At 35.6% G+C, this 11,460-nt stretch overlaps 1 protein-coding gene across 1 annotated transcript; it reads right to left on the bottom strand.

The window, feature by feature from the left end:
* Positions 1–620: 620 nt before the first annotated feature.
* On the bottom strand, positions 621–8,081 carry serpine3 (serpin peptidase inhibitor, clade E (nexin, plasminogen activator inhibitor type 1), member 3). The gene is made up of 9 exons (XM_073846258.1): positions 7,883–8,081; positions 5,667–5,948; positions 5,313–5,546; positions 4,449–4,679; positions 4,148–4,346; positions 3,056–3,156; positions 2,862–2,948; positions 1,851–1,934; positions 621–884 (listed from the first exon to the last, which is right to left on the bottom strand). Exons 2-9 carry the CDS (start codon positions 5,929–5,931, stop codon positions 835–837), a joined length of 1,251 nt encoding a protein of 416 aa, XP_073702359.1. The 5' UTR covers positions 5,932–5,948; positions 7,883–8,081; the 3' UTR covers positions 621–834.
* Between the last annotated feature and the right edge of the window lie 3,379 nt (positions 8,082–11,460).

Raw genomic sequence — 11,460 nt, forward strand, 5'->3', positions numbered from 1 at the left:
GCTCTACTATTTTTGTCCTGTGACCTCATATTGAGCTCTTACACAAGTGTTCCGAGTTTGGTGAAGATATATCATTCCGTTCAGGAGTTATAGCCATTTTACTAAAACGTTTTGCCATCCCTATGCAACAGGGAGTCAAAAGTTACTTTTTTTTTTTTTTTATTATTATTGATATTCGCTCTCCAGAGAATCTTTCTGCACTAGTTTGGTTCCAATCCTAGGACTAGTTCAAAAAAGTAGGTTTTGCAAAAATTCTAAAATACCCAAAAATTTCGCTCATGATCAAATCTGAGGCATGTATTTTTGTCTGCTGTGAGCCAACATAAGACACTTGAGCCTGTCTCTGACAGTTTAGGAGTTACTAGCGATTTTGATTGCTGTAGTTGCCCCATCAAGCCAATTGGGGTGAGCCTTGGTGACTTTGTCGGCGGTGTGAGTACTACCATCCCTCCAAGTTTCAAGTCTCTACGACTTACGGTTTGGTCTGCACAATCAGTTTTACGCGGAGATTGCTGATCTGTGACCATTCTAACAGTTACAATAGGGTTTTAGAGCTATGCTCTTTTTCCATCAGAGTGGAAAAAAATGACAAAAGACACTTTGAAGTGCAAAAACCCAGATGTAATAAAATTTTATTTACAGATATATACAAAAGTCTCGTCCCTCTTCCTGAAGTGTCAGTGGACCCTCCTCACGGTCCTTAGATATACCTCTGATCCCCCACCCATGAGGGAGGAGGGGTGTGCTGCGTTGGCAAAGTCATGCAAATATATATTGACACAAGTCTCATGTGTGTGTCTATCATTTGAAGCAGTTGTGATTGTATGTATCATCTCAAGACATCTCGGCTGGATTCAGAACTCGACCTATAAACAGCAATGAACCTGTGGAATAAAAACCAACAAATTCAAATGACTCTAGATTAAGAACATTGTTCATGATGATCACTTTTTTTGGAGCATTAAATTTGCAGATTCTGCTCAGTACATTTTAATGTAAATGCAATTGACCGTTCATTCTAAGGTTCCAGACAATCAGTTGGGGTCAGTTTTTTTTTGAGAGAGAGAGAGATTAGATCTTTATAATGGCATTTATGTTACAAAATACATATATATGTTACAAAATATTTTCCAAAAAAATAGTGAACAGCACAACTGTTTTCAACAGTGCATCTTGAGCAGCAAATCTGCATATTAGAATGACTTCTGAAGGATCATGTGAAACTTAAGACTGGAATAATGGCTGCTGAAAATTTCGATTTGCCATCAATATGAATAAATTACATTTTAAAATATTACAGTTTGAACTGGTGGGCCTAAGAGATTGTCAAAAGATTCTACTGACCTCAAATGTTTGAACAGTATATGTAGAATGTAATGTGTCAGGGTAGAGTAATTTGTGACCCTGGACCACAAAACCAGTCATAAGGGTATATATCATCTAAAAAAAAGCTGAATAAATAAGCTTTCCACTGATGTATGGTTTGTTAGGACAGTGCAATATCTGGACAGCTTTTTGAAAATCTGTAATCTGAGGGTGCAAACCAAAAATTAAATATTGAGAAAATCATCTTTAAAGGTGTTCAAAAGAAGTTGTTAGCAATGCACATTACTAATCAAAAATTAGGTTTTGATATATTTACGGTAATAAATTTACAAAATATCTTAATGGACCATGATCTCTACTTAATATCCTAATGATTTTTGCCATAAAATCGATAATTTTGACCCATACAATGTATTGTTGGCTACTACTACAAATATACCTGTGCTACTTATGACTGGTTTTGTGGTCCAGGGTCACATTTCAAAAATCCATGCTATCAGTGATAATTAGTTTCTAGTATTTACCTGTACTGATCTGCCTTAAGATAAAGAGAAATGGTCGATCTGCTTTAAAAACTGCTGAACGGGATCTTTTCAATAGCACCATTGCTAAAAGAAGGACAGAGGAAGAAAGCTCAGTGATTATTTCCCAGCTTATTCGCAGCTTGAACAGACTGTTCAGCTATCTGTTGACTACAACGGATTCTCATCCAGCTGTAAAACAGACTTCACATCTTGAAAAAAAAACTCATTCAGAACAAACATTTGTTAATATTGAGATGTGCTTCTGTCCTGTTTACAACATACGACCTCTAAATAATGTTTCTTTAAGTTGTGAAAGACAACTAAGGATTTGAGGTCTGTTCACAGCAAGAACTATAATGATAACTATATTAGTGTGCACTCTAACCGATGATAATGTTGTATTTATTATAAGCATGCACTGCAGTTTTGTCATCTGCTGCTTTAAAAGCTTAAGCTCTTTAAAGCTTGATGGATTCTGATTGGCTGTTTTTATCTTTGACCAGCTGGGAAAAAAAAAAAAAAATCTAAATGATTACAATGATACTGTAACTCTTTGTTGTTATCGTTAGAGTTGTGGTGTAGACTGTGTTGTTCTTATACATTTAGAACAATTTTTAACACAATATCTGTATCTGCGTCATTATATGTATACATTATATGCCATTATACATTATACACTACCAGTCAAAAGTTTGGACACACTTCCCCATCAGAGAATGGTGAAGTGTGTCCAAACTTTTGACTGGTAGTGTACATATTATATGTAATTATCGTCTTTGGTGTGAACAGGCCTTTAAAGACATTGGATGCAAAATTCACTTTTACATGGTGTTTGCATATAAATGTGTCTTAGCAGTGTGTGGACAACCACCATACAATAATAAAAATCCATTTACCCTAAACAGTCTCAATTATCAAGCCGTTTTGATTTTCTGTAACACAGTCTGTCACCGATCTGTGCATTAATCAGTTTCCACAATAATCTTTTTCAGCCAGCGAAATGGCACATACCTGTAGCTGAAGCTGCTTTTGTCCCTTCTTCTGTCACTTCTATTCTTGCCTCATGGAAAGCCTCTGATACAAAAAGCCCTTCCCCATCTGTAGATAGCATATCAAACTGAATCACTGATTTAAACTGATGGTATTAGTAGTTATTTCACAGCATCTATGACTGGTATAAACTGTTCTCGGTTTAACTTTCCTACCTGAGATGCCTCTAAAATCAGCAGCTGAGGGACTGAAGACATCTGAGATACCGAGAGACTGTAAAACAGGCTTCAGATTGAACCTGCTCTGCATCTTAAACCTAAAATGCACACAAGGATATAAATACTATTCATTTTGAATCCCATTTGCACAAAATAATATTTCACAGTACAGTCAAACCAAAAATTATCCAGAAACCAGATACAATTTTGATATTTTATTACTCGTGGGTGCAGGACACTATAGTTCATTTATGTATATATGACATACTATACCCAAAAATTCTTCATACAGTGGACTACCAGTAAAATTGATAAAAAATTTGGGACCAAAAACTATTCAGACACTTTGACCTGACAATTTTCTTTTTTAAAAGGTGCCATAGAATGTAAAACTGTATTTACATTGGCATACTTGAATAACTACAGTTCTGTACATGGACGTGACATACCGTGAGTCTTAAACACCATCAGTTCCTCCTTCTTATATAAATCTGGTGTTTGCAAAAGACCACTGAAAAACAGGCCAGATCCAACATAACAGCGACTATACATAATAATATATATTTTCCTCCATGTGTTTCCTTCATGCTGTGTGAGAGCCGAGGCGCTCTGTGAAACAGCCAATCAGAGCAGAGCTCATTATTATTATTCATGAACCTTCCAAATAAGGCAATAACAGACCATTTCATTCTAGGAACAAATCCTAGGGTTGTAAATGGACCTGTAAACCGTTTTTGGAGTATTTTTGCCCTTATCTAAGCCATATACCTTCTATGTAGATATCAGAGAACAATTTAAAATATTGTATCAATGCATTCTATGGCACCTTTAATTGCTAATGCAACCTTTTCATACCACAGACTGAACAAAATGAAGCATTGCTTGGTAATTGGTTGACCTTAATTGGTATTTTCAAACAGCTAACATAACCTAATTTATTATGTACCTTTCTATCAAGGTTTCTATCAAACACTGTTTAACTCTGAGTTCTTGTCATATTTTATTACTTTTTTCTAAACTATAGCAAATAAACTATGATAATGTGAAAAGTGTCTGAATTGGTTTGACTGTATGGTTTGATGCTGTTACCTGGGCAGAAATATATCCATCTTACTGCGTCTTAATCCAGTATCCCACAGTCCCACAGCACGGGCCGTGAGCTGCTTTTCCAGCTGTGACAGAGGGGTTTTCCGGTCACTAGGTAAGACCACCAGAAGCCTGAGTGAGCGATCCAGGTATGGAAGCTCCAGCACAGTGTACTCCTGTTCTGAAGGCAGCCGGAAATGCCCTAAGACAGTTGGACGGATAAATATTTTTTTTAATCCTCCACTATGCTCTTAGCAGAACAATAGGTTTCTTGTATAGGTGTTTGTCTTGTTTCTTTCCTTACCAATATTGACTTCGGTTGACTGGTACATCATAGGGACTTTGACTGTGCTGCCATCTGAGAGGCTGAAGGGCAAGTTCTGAGTGTCAGTGAAGAGAAACTGTTTCTGCCAGGCACCTTGAAACACCACTGTGCTCAGAAGAGCCATGTGCAGTAAACTGTCTTGTCTGGTGGCCTCTTCCTGGGCCTCACTGGACTGAAGCTGCTCCTCTCTTGTCTGGAGATGCTCATCAGCTTTAAAATAAATCATGCACACTTAATCATTTATATGACCATTTTTACAGGCAACATATGCACTACCAGTCAAAAGGTTTTTTTATGTTTTTAAAGACATATCTTCTGCTCACCAAGCCTGCATTTATTTGATCTACAGTACAGCAAAAACAGTAAAATTCTGACTTTCTGTTTGAATATTTTTTTTAAATGTAATTTATTTCTGAGATTAAAGCAAATTTTTCAGTGTGACGTGAAAATGCACAAAGTTTTTAAATCATTCTGATATGCTCATTTATTATTATTATCAATATTTAAAACAGCTGAGTACTTTTTTTTTTCGGATTCTTTGACTTATAATGGTGTAGGGGATTATATAAATTATATCAATTAAAAAGGATGTTTAAAATTGATCAAAATTGATAATAAAGACTTTCTATTTCAGATAAATGCTGTTCTACTCAAAGAAACCTGAAAATAATCATAGCAATAATTATAAATATTTCTTGAACAGAAAATCAGCAAATTCAAATGATTTCTGAAGAATCATGTGACTGGAGTATTGACGCTAAAAATTCAGCTTTGAAATCACAGGAATAAATTACATGTTAGATATATTCAAATAGAGAACAGTATTAGTCAATACAAGCTCACCTTTACTCTGGGAGCGTGCCCAGTGCTGTAGCTGACTGTGAGTGTGGTTTGGATTACTGAAGTTTACACTCAGTAGACTACTGTTACCCCATCCCAAGGCATGCTGGGTAAATTCTGGCAGGAGTTTCACACCACTCTGGACAAATAAAGCATTGGCAAGCTGAAGCCGCACCCCTACACTGGAATTACCCAGGTCTCCTTGTGGCCGAGACAGAATGTCCTGCACTCGAGCATCTGTGAGGAGACCATTGTATTGTGATTTGTATCATCATTACTGTAATGTTTACTTTTCAAGCATTGGGCAGTGGCTGATTATGCATACAGATTACAGGTGTGTTGTTAGTTTCCTCTTACCATTCACGTCATATCCCAGTGTTCCCTCAAGCTGTGCTAGAGTGTTTCCCCTGGCACCAAGCTGCAGAAGACCCAGACACAACGAGACACTGGCTGGAGACACGATCAGGTTGGAGTTGTTCTCTGTTTCTGTTAGTGTTTGGTAGAGGCTGACGCCAAACTGTGTGTGTAGATCATTGAGGCTGTTGCCCAAGCTACTGTTGCCATGGCAGTGCTCCAGCAGCCACAGACAGAAGAACAGGAAAGTCACAGACAGCTGATGCATGATCAACAGGTCAAAATCTGCAAACACAAAATTAGCAGGAAAAGTGTTTTCCAGAACAGGATCACAGAACCAAGGTTGAAGTAATCTTCAGAAAAACAGTTTTTATTCATTTTAAAGATTAGCATCTTAAAGAGATAGTTCACCCAAAAATTTAAATTCTGTCATTCTGGCATACTCACCCTTATGTCGTTCCAAACCTCTAAGACCTTCGTTCATCTTCACAACACAAATTCAGATATTTTTTGATGAAATCCGAGAGCTTTCTGACCCTGCATAGACAGTAGTGTAACTGAAATGTTCCCAGTCCCAGAAACGTAGTAAGAACATTGGTTAAAATACTCCATATGACCTCAGTGGTTCAACCTTAATGTTCTGAAGCTCTGAGAATACTTTTTGAGTGCAAAGAAAACTAAAATAATGACTTTATTCAACAATTCTTCTCTTCCGTGTCACCATCCTCCACTATTATTAAGAGTAAAACAAGGAATACTGTACCCTGAATAATGTCAAAGGACAGTGAAGAAAAGAACTGTTGAATAAAGTCGTTATTTTTGCTTTCTTTGCACACTAAAAGTATTATTGTAGCTTCATAATATTAAGGTTGAACCACTGATGCCGCATGGACTTTTTTACCAATGTCCTTACTATGTTTCTAGGAATATTTCAGTTATGTTGCTGTCTATGGAGGGTCAGAAAGCTCTCGAATTTCATCAAAAATATCTTAATTTTTGCCCTGAAGATGAACAAAGGTCTTACAGATTTGCAGTGACATGAGGGTGAGTAATTAATGGCAGAATTTTCATTTTTGGGTGAGCTATCTATAATTGCACTAATGTGTGGACTCAATTCTGAATGAATGTAAAACTTAGAGATAATTTAACAAAAAATAAAAATTCTGTCATCATTTACTCAGCCTCGTGTCATTCCAAATGACTTTTTCTTTCTTCCGTGGAACACAAAAGAAGATATTTTGAAGTATGTTGGAAACCAAATCATTTTGGTGACCAATGATTTCTATTGTATGGATAAAAAAAAAAAAAAAAAACACACACACACTTATCCACACAACTAACCTTATTTATCTGATGTCATGTATAAAACAATGATGACAGAATTGTAATTTTTTGGGTGACATATGGCATAAATCCATTGGTCAAATACGTTAAGATGTCCACGTCAAAAAAAATTCACACAAGTGAAGAAAGCACAATACATGTTAGTCTACTTTTAAGGTTTCAAATATGTTTTTGGAGAACAATGTCAAAATTTGGTGTTACATCAAAATAATGTTACATTGTCATTCAGTGTAAAACAACATTTATGTAAAATTGAAACCTATGCTTATTCTGACTTGTAAATATTAAAATATATAAAAGAGTAAGGGAGCATATTAAATTGTATTGTGTTTAAATGAGTAAAAAATCTAAATAGGCAAAACCTAGGATAGTGGCAAATTTTAAAAATGTAGAATTACAACTAATTAGTATTTGGGGTGCAAGTAATTTTTCTTTTAATATGTCATAAATTGATTTTTGTTGTAAATATGCTTTACAAGATCGTTACACTGAAAGACATTTTAGTGGGTGTTTTTTGTAAATTAGGAAAAATGTATATTTATTTTTTGCTGAGAAAAACAAAAGAATGCAATGAAATTAAACAAAACTTTTTAATATTTTTTGAAAAAAAAAACAACAACATCAATTTAAAGCAGTATTACACTTACTGTTTTTATACTTAAACCCTTTATCGTCTTTGACCCCTAAATATAGCATCCATATATCTAATATCAATGCAGCATGAAATATTGCAATAATTTACACAGTGTAAATCACAATACGAAAATAATGCAAATATTGGCATATAATGACATTTTCGAATGAAAAATATACAGTATAATTTAAAATAATTAAAAACAAAATAGAATTGATTAAAATATTAAAAAACTTCTTACCTGCCTGCCTTGTCCTCTAGATTCCGTGAGTGTCAGCTGCTCCTGATGTTCAGCTCCACTATCACTGTCACTTTGCTTAAAGTGAAGGAGGACGTGCGTTCGCCCTGATCCTCCACGCCAGGACAACTGATTGAAAGAGTTGTCGATCATGAGACCTTGTTTAAAGGGAGAGCTTCGTGTTTGTGGTCTCCGGCGGCGATGTCCGTACCACTCGGTCAGAATTCCTGCCTCCCACCCGGCACTATAAGGAGCCAGGCAGAGGGAGGCATGCGCTCGACCAGCAAATCCGCACTCGAGAAGTTCAGCCATGCTCACACATACACACACACACACACACACACACACACACACACACACACACACACACACACACACACATAATAGAGAGAGGAAGTCATTACACAAGCAGCTTGTTCTTTTGATAGAGTGAGCAAATGCCATCCCGGGCATAACACAAGGCAACATGCAGCATCAGCATTTCTGCATGAGATGTCATTTAACATTTAATATTCGCGTGTTATAATGCCAAGGTGTAAGCGTTACCAAACGGTTAACTTCTGCATGTGCTTAATCATACAGTTGAGGTCAAAAGTTTACATACACCTTGCAGAATCTGCAAAATGTATTTATTTTACTAAATAAGAGGGATCATTCAAGTTTTCTTTTTTTTAGTACTGACCTGAATAATTTATTTCACATAAAAGACGTTTAGTCCACCAAAAAATAAAAATAGGCTAGTTGAATTTATAAAAATGACCCTGTTCAAAAGTTTACACATGCTTGATTCTTCATACTGTGTTACCTTACCTGAAAGAGCTGTGTTTTTCATGAGTCCCTTGTTTGTCCTGAACAGTTAAACTGCCCGCTGTTCTTCAGAAAAATCCTTCAGGTCCCACAACTTCTTTGGTTTTTCAACCTTTTTTTGTATTTGAACCCTTTCCAACAATGACTGTATGATTTTGAGATCCATCTTTTTACACTGAGGACAACTGAGGGACTCATATGCAACTATGCGTCAGAAGGAAAACATGTAAAACTTTTGTCTTCTGGGAAACATGTACAGAAGTATCTTCTGTAGCTTCTGAAGGGCAGTAGTAAATGAAAAAGAAGATAGTTAGGCAAAATAAGAAAATGTACACATCTTTATTCTGTTCAAAAGTTCACACCTCTGGCTCTTAAATGAACACTCCACTTTTTTTGGAAATTCTCATTCTCCAACTCCCCCCCGAGTTAATATGTTGAGTTTTACCGTTTTGAAATCCATTCAGCCGTTCTCCTGTTCTGCCGATATCACTTTTAGCATAGCTTAGCATAGATCATTGAATCCTATGAGACCAATAGCAATCGCGTTCAAAAATGACCAACGAGTTTCCATATTTGTCCTATTTAAAACTTGACTCTTCTTCAGTTATATCGTGTACTAAGACCGGTGGAAATGCAAAGATGCGATTTTGTAGGCCGATAAGATTAGGAACTACACTCCCATTCCGGAGTAATAGTCAAGGAAGTTTGCTGCTGTAACATGGCCAAAGCAGGCGCAGTAATATCACGCAGCACAACGTGACCAACTGCATGCGTTCCTTGTTGGAAGTTACCTAGCTGGGAACTAATTTCAGGCGCTGCGTGATATTACTGCTCCTGCTTCGGCCATATTACAGCAGCAAACTTCCTTGACTATTACGCCGGAATGGGAGTGTAGTTCCTAATCTTATCGGCCTACAAAATCACATCTTTACATTTTCCGCCAGTCTTAGTACACGATATATCTGCAGAAGAGTCAAGTTTTAAATAGGACAAATATCGAAACTTGTTGGTCATTTTTGAACGCGATGCTATTGGTCTAATAGGATTCAATGATCTATGCTAAGCTATGCTAAAAGTGATATCGTCAGAACAGGAGAACGGCTGAATGGATTTCAAAAAGGTAAAGCTCAACTTATTAACTCAGGGGGAGTTGGAGAATGAGCCTATTTCCAAAAAAGTGGAGTGTTCCTTTAATGCATCGTTTTTTTCTTTCTGAAGCATCAGTGAGCATTTGAAACTTCTTTAATAGTTGCTGAGTGTGAAAAGATGGATCTCAAAATCATACAGTCAGTAAAATATAATTGTAAAATATCATTTTGTTTTTTAAAATAATCAAACATATATACTTTATCTCTTTAAGGGCAAATATTCAGTCTTCAGTGTCACATGATACTTAAGAAATGATTCTGATATATTGATTTGGTACTTATAATAAGAAAGTTTCTCATTATGATCACAGTTGATGGATGTGCTACTCAATATTTTAGTGGAAACCGTGAATTCGATGAAGAAAGAAAACAAAAGATCACTTATGTCAAAGTCATATCTCCACCGTAATTGGAGTTTCCATAAACGACCCTAATGGATTGAAGAGACATTTTTCCCATGGTAAACTGCAAGCGGGAAATGATCAGTAAGCATCAGGTATTTGGACAGTGCCCATCAGAAGGCATTTTAATTAGTAGAACCAACTTGGCAGCAGTCAGTGGAGAAGACAGATTCTTTAATTCCAGTATTCCATCCAAGGCATTTGAATTTTTAAGATGGGAAATGATGATGGGAAAGTCACGGTCACTTGAGCAAGGACAAAGCACCCAAAGGAATGCCGGCCAAAGTAAACAACTCCTCTTTCATCTTGAGGCCCAAGACTTAAAAGCTGATACGTAAACATACTTTGAATAGAGAGTTTTTTTTTTTTTTTAATGGGTCTAATATTTATGGACTAAACATTTGGACACGCTTTAGTAAGCTTCATTTGGATAGTTCTAAGGAAGTAGCATATTCACTGCCTGGACATACTACTTTAGGTTCAGAATTACATTCTCACAGTTAAGTATGTAGTGGATTGCAAATAGAAAGAGGCAGAAGCAAGTGAGAGAAACACAGGTAAAATTTCTATAGTTCTGTGTTTGCATTATTATTATAGCCTATTTAATTATTAATATGTTAGTGTCACGATGGTGATTGTATACCAATAATATAGTACCATTATAATATATTATTATTATGGAAACACTTTACAATAAGGTTGAACAATACAGTATTTATTCATCTTTGTTAATGTTAGGTAATGAAAAGTTAATGAGCATTGTTCATGATAATTCACAGCGCATTAACTAATGTTAACAAAAACTTTTCATTTTAATAATGCATTGTTGAAACTAACATTAACTAAGATTAATAAATGCTGTAGAAGCATTGTTCATTCTTAGTTCATGTTAACTAAACATTAACATAAACATTGATTACAACAGTAGAAATTATTAGTAGAGAGTAATAATACTAATTACTGCTAATAATATGCCTCATTAGCTTATTAAAATGTATATTGTATACCTCATATAAATGTATATTGATATTAGTGGAAGTTATTATTATTATAGGTTGAGCAGTATACATCATAGTACTTAATATTTATTCTTTTAATTACTATTAATAATAATTAACTCACTATTAATGAACTACTAACTAACTATGACTTTTCCCCCAATAAATTCCTAATTTACAGTTAATAGTTAATAAGGTAGTTAAGGGTTAAAGGACCTAAAATATGG

The sequence above is a fragment of the Garra rufa genome, chromosome 8 (assembly GCF_049309525.1).
Source record: "Garra rufa chromosome 8, GarRuf1.0, whole genome shotgun sequence".
Taxonomy (NCBI): domain Eukaryota; kingdom Metazoa; phylum Chordata; class Actinopteri; order Cypriniformes; family Cyprinidae; genus Garra; species Garra rufa.

Bases quoted from the DNA above. Each gene is read 5' to 3' on its own strand.
- serpine3 (XM_073846258.1), bottom strand. From the start codon at position 5,931: ATGCATCAGCTGTCTGTGACTTTCCTGTTCTTCTGTCTGTGGCTGCTG. The intron at 4,347-4,448 runs GTAAGGAAAGAA...CAACTGTCTTAG, and splicing joins GTCAACCGAAGTCAATATTG to GGCATTTCCGGCTGCCTTCA. The intron at 885-1,850 runs GTAAATACTAGA...TTTATTCCACAG, and splicing joins CTTAAGGCAGATCAGTACAG to GTTCATTGCTGTTTATAGGT.